The sequence below is a fragment of the Simochromis diagramma genome, unplaced genomic scaffold (assembly GCF_900408965.1).
Source record: "Simochromis diagramma unplaced genomic scaffold, fSimDia1.1 OVJJ01000510.1, whole genome shotgun sequence".
NCBI classification, from domain to species: Eukaryota; Metazoa; Chordata; class Actinopteri; order Cichliformes; family Cichlidae; genus Simochromis; species Simochromis diagramma.
In genome coordinates this window covers 2,638,222-2,660,846 of record NW_024387326.1, presented here as the reverse complement: position 1 = coordinate 2,660,846, position 22,625 = coordinate 2,638,222, and the positions used below count along the sequence as shown (strand labels likewise).

The following is a 22,625-nucleotide window of genomic DNA, read 5'->3' as shown; positions in this document are numbered from 1 at the left end:
ATTAGATTAGCCATTGTTGTCTCTGGGGAAATTTACCTTGGACAAGTGAGGGAAACATGTAAGATAACACACACAAACAAACACTCAGTTACAGTTTCACTTATTACCATTACCATGTTGGCACTCATGTAAACCAGCTACAGTGAACACAACAGCTGTTAGCCTAGCTTGCCGTCCTGTATTCTGTGCACTTTACTCGCACAAGGAAAAAAAACAGCCTATTTAAACCGCTGATATCTAAATGTTCAATATGAATTTGTGTGATACTGTTACATCAGTCAAATGTTGGTCAGTGTCACACAAAGTAGAGTCATCTGACTTCTGTTTCAGTGATGTAGTAGCTGATCGTCACTGACATTACTCCTCCTGTGTTTTGTCGAATGGGAAATATGTTTATCTGGCTTTTGGAGTGTTGGGAGTTCCCCATTATCTAAATGTAGATTGCTTGTGAATTGTAAAGTTCACTGCACCGCCATGAAGTTGAAGTCTAACGTGTCACCAATGCAAAGGGGAAATCCAACAGCTGCCCCATGTCATCAAGGTCAATGCTACAGCCCATGACAGGGGTGGGCAAATCCAGGCCCCGAGGGCCGGTGTCCTGCAGGTTTTAGATCTCACCTTGGGTCAACACACCTGGATCACATGATTAGTTCATTACCAGGCCTCTGTAGAACTTCAGGACATGTTGAGGAGCTAATTTAGCCATTTAAATCAGCTGTGTTGGTTCAAGGACACATCTAAAACCTGCAGGGACACCAGCCCTCGAGGCCTGGAGTTGCCCACCCCTGGCCTATGAAATACACTCTAGATCAGGCGTGTCCAACTCCAGTCCTCAAGAGCTACTGTCCTGCAGCTTTTTGTTGCATCCCTACTCCAACACAAATGATTGGATTATCTCTTCAGCATGCCATCAAATTTGGCAAAGGCCTGATAACAAGCCATTCATTTGATTCAGATGTGTCGGAACACGGATGTGTCTAAAAGCTGCAGGACGGTAGCTCTCGAGGACTGGAGTTGGACCGCCCTGCTCTACATATAAGAGTCAAGAAGTCTGGATTCAGTGGAAAGACCAACTTCTCTTCAATGCCTGATGTGCCCTTCTGTTCAAGGATGGTTGTTCACAGTGGACATAGATGGCCTGTCTCACTCCTCTTTTAAACAATCTGTGTTCTCTGTCCATAATGTGAATATTGGCATCCTCAAAAGAGTGACCTTTGTCCTTTAGATGCAGATGTACAGCTGAGTCTTGTCCTGTCAGGGTGGCTCTTCTATGTTTTGTGGTGAGTTTATTGAGTGGCTCTTTGGTTTCTCCAGTGTAGAGATCTGAGCACTCCCCACTGCACTGCACAGCATATTTCATGTTACTTAACTTGTGTTTAAGAGTTTTGTACTTGGAACGATCCAGAGCCATTGAATGGAAGAGTGGCGTCACCCCCACGCTAGCTTCGTCACAGAGTTACAGAAGCACAGTTTGAGGAGTTAAAAACAATGCTGTATGTTATTAGCACACAGTCCAACTGCCAGCTAAGCACTTGCAGAAACTATTTCAATGCTACAACACCCGGCTGATAGGACTCTGACTTACTCAAGGGCTCTGGGCTGAACCAGAACTGAAAGGTGAAACATTTTCATGAAATTTAGAAATCCAATCACTTTCTTTCAAAACTCCCGAATGACCTGGATGACTGAGAGCCTATGCCTAAACTCTCTGGCAAGAATTCAGTGAACCACCATTGCCTTTGGTTCATAATTCAACAGGTGCTTGCCAAATTCACACCCAGTTCCAGCGCCATTCAGGCCAAAACAAGCTTCTTCTTTTTTTCCTCTAACCTGGAACAACAGTGCAATCCACCTTCAAAGGAAAAACCTTTCCCATCATTACTGTGGTGGTGCCAGGGTGCACATGCCTGGTTCATGGTAGTGGTGCAGATGCCTGGCTAATAACGCTCTGTTTGCCCTGTTAGTGCTTTATTTCTACCCAGAGCTATGCAGCGTGATGACAGCCACATCTACTCAGTTGCGATCTATTCTGCGGTGGAGGGTGAAGTCGAGAAGAGCAGCTTAAGAAGTGAGTTACAGGGATTATAGGCTGCTGTCACACTCTCATAGGCAAACACACAAACCTCCTCTGGTATTAAAAGGCAGACAGTAGGGGAGACAGGGCGTGTGCGTGTGGAAACAGCTACACGCACGAGCACTCACACACACAAACACACACACGCGCCGGCCAGAAGCAGAGAGAGGAGAGACAGACAGGCAGCCAGTCAGACTGATCACGTACCTTCCAGACAGCAGGTTCGCCAGAGGCCGGAGTGCGTCATCACCTCCTCGTTCTTGCGGCTCGTGTCGTTGTCGCCGCTGCTCTTCACGCGGCACACCCCGCGCGAGTACAGCCAGTAGTCGGTACCGACGGCGATGGTCATGAGGCTGAAGGCGGCGAACGCGCCCACCGTCGTCACGAGCATCTGGACGCCGCGGTCACACATCAGCATCTTCATATATGCGGCTCCTGTTCGTCTTAATCTGTTTTCGTGTGTGTGTGTGTGTGTGTGTGTTTCCTTTCCTTTTCCCCTCCGCTCTTTTAGATTCACCCCTTTTATTTCCTTTATATCCCGCGAGACTTGGAGAGTCAGAGTGAGGGACACGCGCTCAAATAAATAATAAGAGCAATAACAACAACAACACGGGGAAGGTAGGTAAAGGTGGCGAGTTTGTGAGGAGGCTATGGAGAGAGAAATGAAGCTGGACCCGGCTGCCTGGTTCGCTGAGTTGACTTGAGGCTCGTGGCAAAGGGCGGGAAGGTAGGAAAGCGGCACGTCACTTTCTCGCGCATCAAAAACCGGTTCTCACCATCACCATCCACATACAGAGGCGCGTGCACGCACCCACACAGCGTAGGATTAACGGCCAACGGTCGTCCCCAACTGCTGGCACTGCCCACACTCACTCAGAGTGGAAGTTAACGGCGGTAACGCATCCTGCCGTGTTATTCGTCCCGGGGTTAGGGGAGAGCTTCTTGTCTTCGCCTCTCCTTCTGCTTTCCTTCTTAACTTATTAATCTGTGAAGCATTAACAGCCAGGGTCTGTGTAGGGGGACTCCATCTTTAAAACAGCAAAACAGGGGATCATTTTGTCTGTACCGATGTCACCCCCGCAGCGTGAATCTGTACTAAAGCATCACTCACCGCTTCTGTGACCGGTTCTCCTCTTCCCACAGTGTCTCTGACAGCAGGCCAGCGTCTGTTCACCTCCCCGTCCAGTGAATGAATGAATGAATACAAGAACGGTGAATAAAGACCATGTGTTATCTACGAAGCGGAGACTGACCGACATCCATCGCGTGTTTTCCGCTCCAGCTGTTGACACAGTGACATGTTTTATCTCCCTGGATGACTAATGTCCGGGCTTTAGACACTAGTCCAAACCGTATCCGGTGAAATGCTCTATACAAGTTAAATTGGTCCAAAAAGCACAACAAGAAAGGATTAATCAGATTTATCCTCCATAGAAGTCAGTGTAGAACCGCAACCGGGACACACCGGCCGACGACAGTTACACCCGCTTGCGTTTGCTCGCAAGAAACGTGCCTGCTGGTAGGCGACAAATAATAAAAAATAAAAAATAAAAACAACAACAAGAAGAAGACAGCCGTCGCCTCCTCCACTTCGTCCTCCTCTTCTTCTCCTTCCTCCTCCTCCTCCTCTCCGTCCAACCAACACAAACTAAAATTAACCGCGGGTCTCCTCAAACTCCGCCCGAGGCAGAGGCAGTCGGCTGGGATTGGGTTCCCCGGTGAAAGAGCCCTTCGGGAGCTAATAGTGTGCCTTCACTGCTGCAAGTCCCGCCCACCACCTTCTCTATAAAGCCAAGCCAGTTTCACTTGAAACACAAACACACACTGGTTGAAAAGTATTCCCACGTCTGCGCGACCCGGCTGGGTAGCAGAATAGACCCCGCAGTAGAGAGTTAACAGAGGGTATGTATAGCAGGTCATTAGTGCCACACATACAGCGGTGATCAGGACAGATCAAAGCACGCTGGGCTTTGATTTGACCACGTTTCACTGTGAGTAGATATTGAGCTGTCTACACACACACACACACACACACACACACACACACACACACACACACACACACACACACACACACACACGAAGAATAAAAGGGAATAAGTTGTGATAGCACAATAAAACGAACTGCATGTGTTCAAAGGCAGGGTTGCGTGTAGTTTTGTGGCTTGCTGTCCCTGGTGCTGAGTGCGGCGCTGTCCTTGGTGCTCATTTGAAACGCAGCGTCATCCCCCTCCTCCTCCTCCCCTCTCTGTTTTTCTGTTTTCTCCTCTCTCCTCCGCTAGCCGCGGCGCCAGCAGCTCCTGCGCCGCACTGATTAGTTAGAAAAGAGAGAGAGGGAGAGAGATTGGCAAGCGATGCATGGAGAATCGTGCTCGGGAGAGAAGCACAGACGCCACTTAAAGAGCCACGGACCGTTTTTAATGACTCCACTTCAGCGAGGATTCCACACGAGGCGGTCTGCTCTTCATACTTCACTTAACACACCGGAGTGCGTGTGCGCGTGACCGTGGGTGCAAGTATCATAGGTGTATACCTGAGGAACATGTGTACATATGGAAATCAGAGGGGGTTTTAAAGCTTGCTGTAGCCTGCCTAAACCCAAGGAATGGAAACGTGGCTTCTTTTCTGGAGCCCATCCATCCATCCACTTAAGTGTTTAGGTGCCACAGCTCACTGACTGATTCTCTGACTCTATTAAAGGCTGAGGAATTAAAACAATCAAAAACAGAGAGACAGAAAAGTGAGCACAGAGCACAGAGAGCGAGGGGAGAAGGATTACAGATAAATAAATCCATGAACTGATCACCAGAGAGTGCAGTGACAGGTCCTATCATTCTTCTCACTTGCTCTTCCTCTGTGTATGTGTGTATCTGTGTGTGTGTGTGTGTGTGTGTGTCCGAGGCCCTTGCTCGGCTGCGTTATCTCACAAGAAGACTCATTAACATAGAAATGACTTTAGGAAGAGAAGTACAGCGTTTCACCTCTGGTGAGAGACGGAAAGCAGGGAAGCCGAAGAGAGGAAGGAGGGCGGGAAAGGAGATGTCGAAGTGAGTTTGGATGGTGGCTGAGAAGAGAAGTGGAGAGATAAGGAAGAAAAAGAATGAAGGGTGGGCAAAAGGCAACGGAGGAGGCAACAAGTGAGGAAGGACAGGTGGAAGAAGATGAAGAAAGGATATAGAAAAAGAAATGGTTGAATGGTGACATGTTGATGCAATCAGTTTACAGAATATAAGCAGCATTTTTCAGTAGATGAAATGTTCTTGTTTTTTGAGTAGAGCATAAAAGTTATAGAGCCAAAGTCTGACCAGTGGCACAGCGAGGGAACATTTTGTGCAGCCTGCAAGCGTGTCAAGAAAAGATGAAACACCAACAGTTCGTGTCATTCTATAAAGCAGCACAGAGAAAGACTGAGGGAGCATTTCTCTTCAGTTTCAGATCTTCTTTCTATCCATCATACATGGCTAACCCTTCCTAACATTAACACATGGAGCTGGTGTCAACAAACACTGCCTCACTAATGGTTAAAAACGGTAAACTCAAGGCAGCACAAGATTCTCTGGGCAGGTTACGAACGCTACCTACAATTTTTTTGGATGTTTGCGTTTTTCTTGTTCACATGAGCCCAAACTTTGAGACCCCCCGTTGCAGAGAGTTGCCTTTTAGATACCCATTCGTTCATTTTCTTCTGCTTATGGAGTTCAACAGGGGTTAGCTGTCATAGGGCGAGGGGCAGGGTACACCCAGGAGAGGTCGCCTGTGGATCAACCAGCTCCACACAGAGACAGACAATCACGAACATGCCCAGGACCTTCTTGTGACAAGGTTAACCACTGCACCCCTGAGCCACTCTCTTGGGTATATATTTTATTTAAAAAGGTTACTGAAAGAATGCAGCATTGGCAACATGTATATAAAATATACTTTCAGGTTTCCTACTCTGTGGTCATGAGGTATAAGTAAGGTAAGGTAAGTATATTTTATATAAAGAGGTACTACTACTAAGAATTAAACACTGCAGTTGTGATATATTTATCACAGCAGGCACGTGTTTTAAAACTATCGACAACAGTAAATCTTAGGCTTCTTTCAGGATGTTGGCAGAAACACTAAAAAACTGCAGTCAGATTTCTTACCATGAGTAATGCAGATTGTTGTAAGATCAGCATCACCTTGTGGCTTAATTTCCTCTCTTAAAACCCTTTTGCTCTCTTAGATATGGCATAAAGTGCAGACTACTGACAGGAACTTTTTATAACGACAAACTATTAACTTCTAACCAAAGTGTGATTACAGTGATGGTGTTGGTAGGCAGCAGAGAGAGACAGGACTCAAGGAGGCCCTTGTGGAGAAAGGCATTTGGGACATGACGTTAGCAATCACCAAAATGTCCTATGTTTGCCCTTTCTCTGTCATTGGGAGAGCTGTTTCTGCTCTCTTTTTCTCTCCTCTCCTCAGTTATTGGCAATACAACAGAAGGATGAGGATAGAGAGATGGGGAGGTTCTTGAAGCGGGGAGGAGGAGGAAGACTGCAGGGCTTCTGCTCGGTGAGCTGGAACCTTCTCACACCTCTGGCCAGTGTTCAGAGATTAGGAGGAGGAGGAAGAAGTTAGAGGAAACTGAAAACCACAGAGAAATTAGAGAGCAAAAGATAAGCTGCTTGGAGGAAGAGAAACGTGCCGTAAGGAGGGTGAGCTGGATAGATTTACAGATGGGGAGTGTGGGGCAGCTAGTGGTGATGTGGCATTTTTGTGTGACTGTGCTCGTATATTTAATGATGTATAAAAGTGAGTGCGTTGGAGAGAAATCAGAGTTTTTCAGATGTGTGTGTTGCCTCTGGCACGGCCAGAGTTCAGTCTTCTGTACGTGGTAGGTCTTCAAATGTGAAGTAATCATTCATTTCTGGGTGATTGTAATGTGCATGACAAACACTTTTTTTCATTGTCACATGAAAAGTGTTTCTAATGAGTTCTAATGTTTCCTTTATGTAATTCATGGTGCAGGGACATGGATGTTAGCTTGAAGAGTTTAGTTTATGCTACAGTCACACTGGCGAAAACAGTGGCTAGAGACCATGGCATCACCAAAATTACGGCAATTGTTTGCAGTCTCCACTCGCTGTCACCTGGTGTCTTCAGGATGTGTCGAGATGGTGATACAGCAGCAATAAGATGAAACCAGTCTGCTACCAATTTGGGTCAAGCTGGCAATTACATGCAATCTGTTCGTGCTAATAATTGTAACTGTGATAGAAGCAGCGAAATTTGCAAACCTGTTGCCGTCTACTTGTTTAAATATTTATTGCAGTGGAGTCAGGATCTTGATGCTAGTTGCCTTGGAGCTCTGGAGGGGTCCCCATCACGTCGTTCGTCTCTACATTACCCCATGCAGGGTGCAAATTACTTAAAAAAAAAAATCAGTGGAAGTGATATAAATAATTAAGCAGAGGTGTTATCCATTAATTTGGGACCGCTCGCAGGCTGACTCCAGTTGATTGCAATGAGTTGGTCTGTCTGCATTTGTAAAGTATTTGCAATTATTTTTAAATTCTTCTGTCTGAATGAAATCAGTCAAGTCGGATGGCAACTTTTTCCTAGACGTGTTGCTTCTTAATTGCCTGTGTAATTGTCTTGTAATTGAAAGTAGTTGCCCAGAGGTTGATGGTCTTTCATGATGAACATCTGGGCAACCAGGAACTACTTAATGTCAGTCTCCCAACACCAAAATACTTAAAAGCAACCACTGGTTTTTCCTAGCTGTCTTATTTTTCCTATAAGTGTGACTGAGGCTTTAAAGACTTGGTTTAAAGTTATGATCAAACAGGAAAACAGGTCAGTGAATGTCTCATAAAGATATTGGAACATGACTGTGTGTGTGTGTGTCAGATTAGGTAAAAACATAACAGACTTTGACATTGATTGATTAAGAATGAGGTGTGGTGTGAATGAAATAGAGAAACAGAGAAAGAGAGGGACACTTTAGCTGGGAAGAAACATGTCTGATGGTGTGAAGGTGTGCCTAATATGGTTGCCTAATGAAAACGTCTGTGCAGCTGTATGAGAGAGAGAGAGTGAGAGATGGTAGAAGAGAGGGCAAGAAAGGAGATAGGGTGAAATAAATCCAATAAGCTCCTCTGTCATGCTACCCTCTTGAGCGTTTTAAAGAGCCACTGAATGAAAAAATAAGAGAATCTTTTGCTTTTGTCAGTTTTCCTTTTTCATCTCTCGTCAGTCTGCTGCAGAGAGCGTCGTTTTTACCTCAAAACTCCCCCATCATCTTTTTTTCTTTTTCATTCAGCAATAGCATGTAGCTTCCTCGCTTCAGCATGCTCTGAAAGGCACAGAGCTAAAATGCATATACCAAAATCAGTGCTTCCTCTGTCACTGCCTTGGGGCAGGCTCCAATCAACACCCCGCTCTCTCACCATTGCAAGCCTAAGGGGAACAAACAAACAAACAAATAAACAGTTATTGAGTCTAATTTTATGTTCCCTTGTTTGAAAGTGTGAAAGCCTCTGCTGCACTTTACACTTATTTATGGTCGCTCCAGTTTCTGTCATAGTTCATGCTGCCAGTGTGTTTGCATATGTATGCCTATATGCATTTAGCATACAGTGATTTTAATGATTTTTTAAAACATGTCTTCAGGGAAGGTTCATGTTTGGCATGACATAATTTACTTTTGCAGTTCTCTCTGTGTGCTCTCATATAGAACAAATGCTTATTTCACTTTCAGTTTATTCACAAAATGCAGTCACAATCATGATTATGCATAAAGTATTCACTTGTTAAATGGGAGCCTCTTCTGTATAGGGGCCCAGAGATCAAAGAACAAATGACTTGCAATTGAATACAAATAAAATTTCTAACCTGAATCCTTCACCCTATTAACCATCCATCCATTCACCTTCTTCTTATTATCCAGTTCAGCATCATCCGGAGGGCAGAGCCTATCCCAGCTGTCACTAGCCAGCATGGAGGGTACACAGGTGGCCAGTCTGTTGCAGGATTAATGCATAGAGACAGACAACCATTCACAACCCCACGCACATCTTTTGACTGAAGGAGGAAGCTTGAGTACTCCGAGGGGACCCATACAGACATGTGGCCAACATGCAAACTCCCATGCAAAGCATGAATCCCCAGTCCGGATTCAGACATGGAAACTCAGCACCATTATGCAAAAGTAGCCTAAAATTACTCTAAAGACCCTCAAAGTATATCATAGTACATCTAGACAGTGGCACATAGAGAATAACTGTCACGGGCTGCGGAGGCAGACCATGTGTGGGTTTGTGTTGAGGACCCAGAAGCAGACAGAGGCGAGGAGACGGAACCTGAGAACCAAAAACGAGCCTTTATTTGGCTGGTAGCAGGAACTGAATATGGAAACTAAGAGCAACCATGAAAAACTGACTACTAAGACCTGAACTATGACAACACACTGTGGCAATAAACTATGACCAAAAATGGGGTGGGTAACACAGACAACGCGACGTTAAACACATGGAGGCTGAGGACTTAGATACACACATGGGGTGATCAGGAGACGTGGAGACACAGCTGACTCGAATGAAACATAATGACAACGCAGGGGAGACTAACACTGCACACACTAACACGAGACACGGACCTTCAAAGTAAAACCAGAAACATGACAGACACTGAACTAAACCTAAGAACAAAACTCTTAACCAGAATAACACTGAAACTGAGGATTATAATATTCAAAACAGGACAACTAAAGAATCAGAAAGTAAACCATAATACAGAATAAACAGCAAAATACAAGAAACTGAAAATGCTGGGTCAAAATGACCCAGAACCGTGACAATAACAGTATATATTAAGAGCATGAATTTCAAATAGAAATCTACATTGTTTTTAAAACATTTGTTTGGACTGTTTGGAAATGTGCTATATAAATAAACTTGACCTTGAACTAGTATTGAACATACTGTAGTTGCAACTTCTGTCCTGTGACTAATCTGTGGAGCTGCACAGGTCAAACTAAAATTTGGATATTTAAGTTCCTGTTTTTTGCCTTTTGTTGTACTTGAGAGGGAAACTACACTGAGATAAGGTCACACAGTCTATCACTGATTCTATATATACAACAGTATATGTTGCACAGACATTTAGAAAGGTCCAGTATTCAGTTTATCCTCATATGTAATTTTAAATCCATGTCCTTGTTCTTCTTCTGGGCTTTTTTTTTTTTTTTACCCTTTATCTTCATATTTGTTCATCAGTTTTCCTTCAAATAAAATATTAATCACTGTTATATTAATATTGACATTATGAGAAAGGGCCATATACGTGGTGCTTTCAGAGGTGTTTGTGTATACATGTTTGCTGAAAGCCATTAAAAAGTATGCGTAGTGATAAAGACACATTTTGCATTTGCTGTACAAAATATTATGAAGAGATACCTCGTTAATTTCTGCACATTCTTACAGATTTACTACGGTAATAAAAAGGTTTTCTAAACTCCTGTGGCATTTTGCATCGTTTCAGATTAATTAATGGTTGTTATCAGTTCTTAAAAAATAAAAGATTTCGAAATCAAATTTCATCATTAACACAACAGCCTATGAACTGTTGATATATTGATGGCAAAGTTTAACCAGTGATTTGACCTGCATGCAACAGCTTGTGATGCTATAACTGCTCCACTTACTTTTTTTTTTTTTTATCATATTTTCACAGTGAGAATATAACAGATGATCTAGAAAAAAGAAAGACATTCAAAACAAAACAGACCAAAAACAAGGAAACAAGCCAACATGTGATTTTGCAACATAATTTATTACTTTACAACCGCAAACATCACAAAACATTATTATTATTATTATTATTATTGTTGTTGTTATTATTATTAAATCAGTGAACTATCTTATCTCATAAAACACATCCTTACTCTTTTCTTGCAGTTTTCTGCATTTAAACACTGAAAATTATCTTCAGGTTATTGTTAAATCACTTGTTGTTTAGAATGTAAGCCCAGCCTAAATCAAAGCAGAAGTAAGGTCAAAATGCAGCCATCAAATGTTAATTAAACCTTAGCAGCAGCTCCTCGGTTGTTATGTTTAGTGTCATGTAGCCTTTGAAAGGCTACAAACCGTAAGAGAGAAGGGTAAAGGGGAAGAGAACGGGACCAATCAGGGATAATGAGAGGCAAATGAAACTGAAATGCCTCGAGAAGACGAGGGAAGAAGCAAGGGAAAAAAGCTGCAGGAAGGGATAAAGGTCAAGAGGAAAGGAACGAAGAAAGAGAAAGACAATGAGGAAGCTGAGTGGGAGAGGAAGAGAGGAAGAAGGGGAGAGAAAGGTCAGAGCAGAAAATAAAATGACAGATGGAAAGGCGTGATCAAAGGAAAGGTCGGGAGGAGAGACAGGAGGGAAGGACACTTTCAGGCCAATACAGTCCACATACGAGTGGCAGAGCACTAAACATCTAGATCTTGCTGGATTTCAGTCAGCACAGACGTATATTTATATCTAGTTTTCGCTCCATGTTTTCTATTGCAACTTACATACATCATTTTTACCCCTAAACACATTGATTTCTGAGTATAAATACAACTATGGAAATGGAAGACTCTTACCCCTATGTACTTCAAAAATATTTATATCTGTACAAATAAAAGCAAAACACAGTCTTTCAATAATATTCAGTAAATGTGCAGCAATGACATGAGACATATCATAAATTAAGCGACATAAAAACCCTTTTACTGTCTAATAAAGAAACTATCACACACATACCCACACACACCAGTCCAACACTTAATATAGAATAAGTCCATATCATATGGAACAAGATATGAAAAAGAGAGATCGTCACATGCATGCATAGTATACTTCCTCATAGTCCTGTAATTTTTTCTTTTAAATGTGAAACATATCTGCTAGCTTCTTAAACCAGCTTGTGCGTGTGTTACGGTCATTTTTTCATGTTGGCGCTGTTTAGTCAAACGACGCTGAAGCTGAAGAGAACATTTCTTATCAGATTTAAAGACAGACCTATATTAAAACTGAGCAGCGCTTAAGATATCTGAGTCACACGCATGTAGTGTGCCGTGCTCACTCATTAACTCGGCCATACAAATTCATAAGACAGCTGGCTGAGTGCTATCGAGCGCTTTGGGGTGTGGGGTTGTCAACAGCAGATGCTGAGACTGGGCGTGATTAATATTAGGAGATATTTACACCCTTGACCAGAGAAATATATGGCTGACACACAAAGGGCAGTTGTTGTTTTTTTAAATTTTACATTATACAGCAAAGAAGCAAAACATAAGGACGGCAGAGTAAAGTTTCACCAAAGCTCGAAGATGCTGTGTGCACGTTATTGAAGACACTACAGGCGTGTGTCCTTTCATGATTCTGTTTGTGCTGATTAAAGCAGCAGGAGAAGGAGGAGGATGGGAATCTAGGCCTGTGCAACGGACCTACAGTATATGTCTTGTGTGCCTCCAGGTGCAAACATTTCTTAGTCATTGTCCGCCTTGTTACGCTTCACCTAGTAATTCCAACCCTCAGTCGAGGATCTGACTGTATGGCTAAGTGGGTGTATACAGGTATGGGTGCTTGTGTGTGTGTGTGACCCAAAATACATACATGTAATTCTGTCTGTCACACACACACACATTCACGTACATATATTCTAATATATGGATGACTGTCAAGAAATGCACACATACACAAATAAATTAAAGGCAGGTGGTTTAAATTAAAATAAAAAAAATAAATGAAAAAGCAGCATTGCTTTTTTATTATTGCTGTTTGTGAAATGACTCCCTTGGAGGCTGTCAAAGCAGCTCATCGTTCACCGTCTGCGCACGTGTGGATGCCCCACTGGTGACTGCTGCATTGCCAACTCCTGCGACGACTCATCGCACCAGGCTCCCACTGAAGCCCTGTCAGACGTACGGGCTAGAGCCAAAACAATTCTGATAATAATAAGAGAGGCATCAGAGGGGCAGATGGAGGGTGAAAAGGAGGAAATAGAGGAAAAAGAAAAAGAGGGGGTAAAAAAAAAACCCTAAAAAGGCTGTGAAGCTCTCTCAGTGTGAGACGCTAAGCCTCATGAGAGTGGGATGGGAACAATGGCCCAGTGGAAGTGGTTGGCGGTACTGCTCGCGGTGTGTGTCAGGATGAATGCAGAGGATACGGTTGATATTACTAAATGCAGATGTGCATACAGTTCAAGAAGTTAGAAAGTTTTACTCCTATAAAATTTTTACAAAGACACAAGAGTAACAACATTAGAATATATATAAAACTTTACATTGCTAACACCGTGACACGCCAGTTATGTTGTAAAAACATTCATAAACACCAAATCTACATTCCAGTGTGCTTCGTAGGTCTTGGTCCCATTTTACTGTGCATGACAGGGATCCAGAGTTAAACCTGGAACTATCAGCGCTCATCGATGGCGGCCAATTTAGCAATGCCAGGAAAATATGAGCCTGGATTTGCGCGATGGTGCTTTGTAGATGTCACAATGTTGCTGTGAAACTTGTGGGATAACACAAGGGAACATAACACAATACTTCACTTTAAGAATACTAAGAGCGGTGAAAGGCTTGCTGCAGATACAATGCCATTAACACATCAGGAATTCTATCGTTGAATAAAGACAGAGTGAGCTGACACGAGTGAAGCGGTAAGCTTGTGCTTCTCTACACTGAATAAAACTGGTTGGATTAATGTGGTTGATATTTTCTCTTGTTCTTGCCCTGCACAAAAAGCAAATGTTGACACCTCGGACATTTTTGATTCAATACTTCAACGTCTTTGGTATCCAGTGTTTGGTGCTGTGATTCCTGTTTTGGGCTGCAATCTTGGAGATACCCCAGTATGGCCTAAAAGAACTACAGACATTTACTGAACATACACATTTACTGCTTTGAAACCTCCTCTAGCGGTCCATCGGTGTTAATTAGCGGGGGCCACGTATTCCGGGTTGATGTAGGAAAAGCCGAGGAAATCGTCCTGGTCCAGGTTCATGATGACGAGCTTGTCTGTTGGCGTCAAGTCCACAGCCATCTTGGTGAACTCCTTGTCAAAGTTGCAGGTGTCCCGACGGTTCCTCTGCAGGTGGGGTTCAGAGATTATGAAGGGGAGAGGATGTGATGAGAGGGAGGAACGACAGAAAAAATATTGTTGGAGGAGAGTGGGATGGATTGGGATGGAAAAGAGAATCCACTGCTGTTAAACACCCTATAGCGGACAATCAACTTAAAGCACAAGCTCTTTTGAACTAAAGAAACTGCAATATTGTTCAGTTTCTGTACTGTGATGGTGCAATGAACAAATGATTAGGAAGCGCTTCCCTTTCGTACCCGAGGTCAAATTAATCCTGTTCACTCTCATGTCTGTCTGTCTTCCTCTGTTTCAAGTCTTTATGCTTATTGCTCAGCCACAATACAGTAAAAATAGGACATCGGCCTCCTTGCAACTAGGAAAAAATCAGTGTTTCCCCAGTGAAAGCTTTGGTGTTGGAGACTGATTATAAGATGTTACATAGTGTACAACACTGCCAACCTCTGCATAGTTACTTTCAATTGCAAGGTGATTGGACAGCTCGCACGCGTGGGCTAACTCAGACTGACTGCAGTCACTCTCATACAGCTATGCAAATTGTTATGAGCACCAATCAATGGCCAAGAGTAAGCATATGTATGCAAATGTGCTGTTTATAGGGTTGGGAAACCTGCAGTCAGCTGAGAATGAAGACTTTATCACAGCTGATTGCGATATCATGACGAACTTTTGCAGGTAATTGTCAGCTTGACCCAATTCAATCGCCAACGGAAAGCAGAGGATCTGTCTTTTTGCACTTTTATTGTCAAGGTGGTTTGAAGATGGCAACTGACTTTGAATGGACACAAACCTGGTCCTCAAAGTCTTCAAAGCAATTATTTCAAAGGCAAGTTCAGTGCACACAGAAGCAGTAATTTTGGTTATGCCACTAGCATGAGCTTGTAGCATGAGCCAGGTTACTTTGCTGTTTGCAGAAAGTTTATCTTTACTGCACACAGGTGAATTGTATCAATTCTCATTTAACGCTTAAAATTTTTTATTTCCAAAACCTGTACTTGCTTTTTTTCCTTTTTTGGCTTACAAACAGCATCAAATGTGCTTGAACTGATAACCAGAGACTGTTCATTCAAAACCCACAAAACTCTGGTATTTTCTTTACATTTGTAGATCAAAGTGGATACCCTAAAAAATTTTCTGTCTGCCTCTCACAGTGGAAATGTTGATGCTAGTGTTCCCTGAAATGAAACCACCTGCTGCACACAAAATCCTGTGTGCAGTCACATGGTATGTTAGGAAAACTTCACCTGAACATCTAATCTTTCCAGTTAAGTTTCACTATCTAAAGTATTTAAGCTTTATTATTAAATGTTAAGAAGAATGTGAATGTTGCCCCACAAGAATACAGAAGACCTTCTTGACCTTCATCTAAGAAAAGGCGTTGTAGCTGGTTGGACTTGCTAAGCCTTGAAAATAAGAAAGAGTTTCAGCACTGAACAAAACAGAACAGTGGTGTATTCAGTCCATTTGCATTGCACAGAAAGTTCTTGGATGAAGCACAGCACCCCCACTTCCCTTCCTTTAGGGCTTTTCCAATCTTCATGTAATAACATTTTGCTAGTAAAAACACAAGTGCAAGTAGAAAGAAAAGTTGAGTCTGGACTTAAACATGTGGAAAATAATCAGTTAGAACAAACGTGAGTCAGGCTGTTCATAAGGAAATAGGATATTAGGAGATCAAGCCATTTTCAGTGTATTTATGGATATGCTGGGAAACTGCATACAGTAAAGGAGAGCTGCAGAGAGGAGTGAGTGCTGAGAGGTGCTAAGCAAAGAGAGGAAAGAGACAAACTTGAGGGAGTCGAGTACACCAACTGTGACTTTCTGCAGGAGGTGAGGGATCCTGGGTGGATGCACTCGTAGTAAAGCAGGGGGGGCTTTCTCTGGGGCAGAGGCTCATTAACACACAACCTGGCTCATTTTTTATGTATAGATTTATGAAAGGCAACACCAAGCTTCACCGCTGGCAAGTATGTTCCCCAAAGAAATAGAAGTAAAGACGGAACCAGAACAGCACAAACTTTAAAATGATCTCCAGTGTGGCCATTTCCATCTTTAATCAAAAGCAAAGACACCTTAGGCTGGTTTCTATAACGCAGATATCACATTGTGTTTCACCTGCTCTTTATCAGCTTTTAACTTTTTCTAATTATGAGTCCTACTTACTGTCACTCCCTGGGTCTCACGTCGCCAGATCATTTACATAAGTGTGAAAACTTTGCATGCCTTCATCAGCATGTTTCACCGTTCTTCGAAGTTATCACATACTTAAAACGCAAACTTTGATGAGCTAATTCACAAATAATATGCTATATAATAATATGGAAAATATATATTCACTGGCCATTTCATTAAATATGTTTGTTCAAGTGCTCTTTAACACATATGTAATCAAACCCGACCGCTTTGAGCTGAAAGGAGGATGACGCTACTTCAAATAGCCACTTGTTACAACCAAAGTATGCAGAACAGCATCTCTGAACACACAACACATCCAACCTTGAAGCAGATGTGGTACAGCAGCAGAAGACCACATCCAGTGCCACTTTCATCAGCTAAGAACAGGGCATTGAGGCTATAATTGGCACAAGCTCACCAAAATTGGACAATACAAGACTGAAAATCGTTGCCAGGTCTGATAACGCTTGATTTCTGCTGCTACATTAGGGTCAGAATTTAGTGTGAGCATCCTTCCAGTCTACCTGAGTATTGTTACTGACATGTCCATCCCTTTATGGCCACAGTGTACCCATCTTTTGATGGCTGCTTCCAGCTCAAGCTGGTTAACCTCAAGCAGGTTTCTGTATTTAATTTGAGTTCAGTGAACTCAAATGGCCTCTACAGTCATCAGATCTCCATCCTGTAGACTGAAATCTGATGACTCCTTTGTGATGTGGTCGCTGAATGTACTTTTAAATGCATCTGGAGTTGGCAAAAAATGACCAGAATATAGTCAGTGTTTAAGACGTAATATTAAAAAGCCATAGAGTCACAGTGGGATGAAGTGAATAGCAAAGAAGAGAGAAGAAAAAATAAAATCAAGCAGTTACATAAATATTCACATCACCAGGAAAGCAGCGGTAGAGCTTATAAGAGGCAATCCACAGAAAAATCCACAATCATAAATATTTTGATTAAAAAGACAGCAAGCGATTTATCAAATACATCCATAAAGTCAACAGTGTGAGGATCTATCAGCATGTAAGTCTGAAAAACACAAATAAATGAAGACACAGTGGCAACGTGAAAAGGAAGAGAAAAAGAGACAGGGTTAGGCGGAGAGGACTGCTGGCTTTCTAGGCTATTTAAAAATCAGTCTTCAGTTTTCAGACCCTTCTTCTGTGGAACCAGCTCCCAGTTTGGATTTGGGAGACCCACACCCTCTCTACTTTTAAGACTAGACTTAAAACTTTTCTTTTAGATAAGTTAGGGCTGGATCAGGTGACCATGAATCCTCCCTTAGGCCTAGGCTGCTGGACGCTTCCCATGATGCACTGAGTGTTTCTTCTGCACTCATCTGTCTTCACTCTATATGTGTTTATACAAGACTCTGCATTTAATCATTAATTATTCTTAATCTCTGACTATTCTATAGCATGTCTTTAGCCTTGTGTCCTCCCCTCTAAACCAAATAGTCACAGCAGATGGCTGGCCCTTCCTGAGCTTGTTCAGCCAGAGGTTCCTTCCTGTTAAAAAGGAGTTTTTCTTTCCCGCTGTTACCAAGTTCTTGCTCATAAGGCGGTCATCTGATTATTGTAGGCTCTGGAGAGACTGTTGTTGTGATTTGGTGATATATAAATAGAATTGAATTAAATAAGAGTGGAACCAATATTTATAAAGGGTGAAAGTTGATACAAGATGGTGGAGGAAGAATGAAGAAGGAGTACAGAGAGGGACAGGAGGGCCTTTAACACAGGGGAAACTACAAATAAGTGTTACATACCTTTATCTTCCAGCTTTCTCATGGCCTAAGATAAGCTCCCTCTAGCTACAGGGACACACCTGCCACAGTTGGCTGAGGTCCACCTCACGTTCCTGGCTTTAATACCCACTGGAGTGTCTCCTCTCAGGAGAGGCCTGGACTCCTGGTGGGTACAAAACCCATACAGAGCACGTGTGTTTTGCTCTCCAAGTAGAATATCCGATGGCGAGATGAAGTTTTATCTAACCCTCATTCCACACTCAATACATACTGCTGTGAGGTCAAGCACTGTTACAGTCCTAAAAGGTGTATTCAGAGTTATAGCAAACAGCTTAAAACAATGAATTGAAAGTTTTTGCAAAGGACATCTAGAACAGTGTACCTAGAGCACTTTATGTGCACTCATGTTAATGGGAAAGCTGCTAATCTTGAATTAAATGAGGTCATATCTCTAAAACATACGAGCTAATTTCAACAAATATTTAATCTATAGTAGTACCAAAATTTCCACTGTATGTGATCATCCTGATCATATTTGATCTACAGGTACCACTTGTTTTTAAGTTTTATTATATTAAAGTACAAATAAAAATGTATTTTAGTCCACTGGATAAAATGGTCCAGAGTTGAACATATCCAGCTACCTCTTTGTTATTAAACCCCTCCTCCTGCTGCAATTTACATCAGTGATCATAGACTGGAGCAAATCACTGTGATGAAGCTAACATGATGTGCTAGTTTGAGACATATATCTGCAAGAGATTTCAGTTTGCTCATGTGAAAGAGGAGTCTTTCACAGAAAGGTTAGACATGGAGTTCCACAAGGCTCTTAACTCGGCCCAATATATATTACCTTGTTAATGTATCTTCTCTATTATTGAGACTTCTCCCATATTAGTTTCTCTTCACTGGTTGCATTTAAAATCAAATGGAATTTGAAACCCACCCACCCAGCTATTTTTGCATTTATAGAAAACTGAAGTTACTACATTTAGAGTATATATATATATATATATATATATATATATATATATATATATATATATATATATATATATGGAGAGAGAGAGAGAGAGAGAGAGAGAGAGAGAGAGAGAGAAATTCCCCGCTCGCCCCTGCGGGTGGTCAATCCTTCAAGCTCGGGTCCTCTACCAGAGGCCTGGGAGCTTGAGGGTTCTGCGCAGTATCTTAGCTCTTCCCAGGACTGCGCTTTTCTGGACAGAGATCTCCAATGTTGTTCCTGGGACCTGCCGGAGCCACTCGCTTAGTTTGGGAGTCACCGCACCTAGTGCTCCGATTACCACTGGGACCACTGTTACCTTCACCCTCCACATTTTCTCGAGCTCTTCTCTTAGCTCGGTCATTCTCCACCCTTGGGGGCGTCTCCCATTTTGACCCTGGGACTTCCTGGTTATACTCGGCACCGATGTTCCTGTACACTATGCCGGCCACTTGGTTATGGTGTTCCATGTATGCCTTGCCTGCTAGCATCTTGCACCCTGCTGTTATGTGCTGGATTGTCTCAGGGGCATCTTTACACAGCCTGCACCTGGGGTCTTGCCTGGTGTGATAGACCCCAGCCTCTATGGCTCTTGTGCTCAGAGCTTGTTCCTTTGCTGCCATGATTAGTGCCTCTGTGCTGTCTTTCAGTCCAGCTTTGTCCAGCCACTGGTAGGATTTCTGGATATCAGCCACCTCCGCTATCTGCTGGTGGTACATACTGTGCAGGGGCCTGTCCTCATATATATGTACGAGGACATACACACATATATGTATATATATATATATATATAAAAGTCTCTGCTTCCTAATATAGATTAGGAAGCAGAGACTTCTCCCATATTAGTTTCTCTTCACTGGTTGCATTTAAAATCAAATGGAATTTGAAATCCATTGTTGTTGTTGTTGTTGTTTTAAAAATCTACAACACACAGAATCATGTGATCAAAACTGGGAATGGGATGCAGAGCCTTCAGCTATCAGGTAACTGTTCTTTTTGATAAAGCTTTTTATTAGGACTAGCTCAGGTGAATTTACTGGGGTAAATAGTATATAAACAATACAGCATGTTATTAACTTTGTGTATTATTTCCTCTGTAGTTTCCTCTTTTCCCTCGCTGTCCTCTTATCCTTTGCCTTTCTTGCAGGCATCTCTTGTTTTAGTGATATCTGTTTCTTATGTTTGATTGCTGAACCCACCAGTTTTATAGTTTATCGTTTCTCCCTAAGTGGTCTAGGAAAATTGCCACCCTGTGTATGGGTTTGCTATGTAAGGCCCTCTGATTCAAATTCATTCTTAGATTTAGTTTACAAACACATTTAACTTTCTTTAATAAAAGGCCAAACGTCCTGTCTCTGAAGCTCCATAAGTGAGATGCTTCAACTCCTATTGTAAGTTGCTTATCTGGAGTCATGTGTATGTAGGTGGTTGACAGCACTGAGCATCCTTCAATAGAATTATGCAGACAGGAAGCACAAACACATATGAAAAGATGCATGCGTGTGTACGTTCCCAAAACCTTGAAAATGGTCCGCTGTGTGCATTCCAGCTATTTACCAAACATGAACACACACACATACACACACACAGCTGCCAGCCATGTAGGCCAGCTCATAATGTGTTCCATCTCAACACGCTTCATTTGCAGTTAATGCTGCAAGGCAGAGAGACAGAGATATGAAGAGAAAAAAAGAGAGAGAGGGAGAGAAAGAGATGCAGCAAAGGACAGAGAGGGAGATAAATATCAGTGGCTCTTGGTATAGATACATAGCTAGAAAGCTCAGAATATGCAGTGACATTAAGCAAGACACACAATTTTATTACACACGACTGTGTTCTGGTAGCATTGATTTTAATGGAGGAACATGGCTGAATCTTGAATTTTGTATTTGCCTCCTTACACCTTTCCTCCCCTTCCTCTCCTCCTCTTCTCTTTTGCCCGACTCCCCTGCACCTCTCTCTCATCCCATCTCTTTTCAGTAACAAGAGGATTAGTGGGAGACGAGCCGATGTCAGCTGAGGCTGTGGGGAGAGTGGGAGGCACGGGAAAGGGGAGGTGAAGAGGAGAGGAGGGTGAATGAAAGGCGGTATCGAACGCTGACCTGTTTTGGGCTGATAAGCGCCGACTGCTTTGTGCTAAAGCCACTGGCTTTAATTTGGGGGCCGCAACATTTGGAATTAATTATCATACATACTCCAGCACTGCTGTGGCTTACTGTGTACACTGGCTATTACATCCACTCCAATACAAACTTTATACAGCTTATGTGCTGGAACTTGCTGTTACACAGGAATCTGACTTGCTTTATAAAAAACATTTGCATAAAATAAAGCTGCACTACAGCGTTAGTGTAAAGTTAACAGAGGGACGTGAGGTAAAGTATATTTTCTGTTCTGGCTGTGGGCTAAGGCAACAGGAAAACACTATTCTTGACCATTAAAATGTATGTAGCCTGTTATACTGCATAATCAGGGAAATGTTCTTTACACAGTATCATTTGTTTTCAATGTCAGAGCTTGAAGTTTTTCGCCTAGCTCCATATCAAAACTTGAAATTAGCGAACATGATTCTTGTCCTCCAATAAATGATTACAACACTGACGGCCACTTTATTAGGTACAGGTTGCTAGTCCTGGGTTGGAGCCCTTTTTGTTTTACAGCCTCAATTCTCTGTGGCACAGATTCAACAAGGTGCTGGAAAAATTCCTCAGAGATGTTGCTCCATATTGGCACGACAGCATCACACAGTTGCTGCAGATTTGTCTGCTGTACATCCGTGATGTGAATCTCAAATGTACTGTATTGGGATCTGGTGATTGTGGAGGTTATTTGAGTACAGTGAACTCATCGTCATGTTCAAGAAACCAGATTATTTGGGCTCTGTGAGTTTGGTGCATTATCCTGCTGGAAGCAGCCATCAGATGTTGGTTATAAAGGTTTGGACATGATCATCAATACTTAGATTGTGGTGTTTCAATAATTTTCAGAAAATATTCCCCACATCGTTACACCAGCAGCAGCAGCAGCACCAGACTGAACCGTTGATACAAGGCAGGATGGATCCATGTTTTCAACCATTTAATCCTAACATCCAAATGTTGTAGTTGAAATTGAAATTCACCACATCAGACAGCATTTTTCAGATTTTCTATTGTCCAGTTTTGTTGAAACCTCACTCTCCTCAGTTAGAGGTAATGTGTGCTGGGAGATGCTCTTCTGCATACCTTGGCTGTAACAAGTGGTTATTTGAATTACTGTTGCCTTGCTATGAGCCTGCTGACATCAACAAGACATTTTCACTCAGACAACTGACGCTTCTTTGGACCAATCTCTGTAAACCCTCGAGATGTTTTTGTGGGAAAATCTCAGCAGATCAGCCAGTTCTGTCCATGTCTACATACCTAAATACACTGCGTTGCTGCCTTGTGATTGGCTGTTTAATCATTTGTGTTAACAGGTAGTTGACCAAGTGACCAAAGACCTGAAGAAGTGGTTGGTGACTATAAATTTACACTATAAAG

General features: G+C 42.5%; 2 protein-coding genes across 3 annotated transcripts in view; both read right to left on the bottom strand.

Moving 5' to 3' along the window:
• cacng3b (calcium channel, voltage-dependent, gamma subunit 3b) overlaps window positions 1-4,419 on the bottom strand; it is a 32,843-nt gene extending 28,424 nt beyond the window's left edge. The window contains exons 1-2 of one of the 2 annotated variants that reach the window (XM_040006134.1): window positions 3,186-4,419; window positions 2,282-3,102 (exon numbers count right to left, since the gene is read on the bottom strand). In XM_040006134.1, the coding sequence (XP_039862068.1) occupies window positions 2,282-2,498 (217 nt within the window). In that variant the 5' untranslated portion in view covers window positions 2,499-3,102; window positions 3,186-4,419. Of the gene's footprint in view, window positions 1-2,281 lie in introns of both variants that reach the window. The other variant, XM_040006133.1, reaches the window with a different exon arrangement.
• A 7,541-nt stretch (window positions 4,420-11,960) lies between these two features.
• The window catches only part of prkcbb (protein kinase C, beta b), a 102,197-nt gene continuing 91,532 nt past the window's right edge, over window positions 11,961-22,625 (bottom strand). The window contains exon 17 of the mRNA XM_040006132.1: window positions 11,961-14,173. Coding sequence (XP_039862066.1) covers window positions 14,018-14,173 — 156 coding nt within the window. The 3' untranslated portion in view covers window positions 11,961-14,017. The remainder of the gene's footprint in view (window positions 14,174-22,625) is intronic.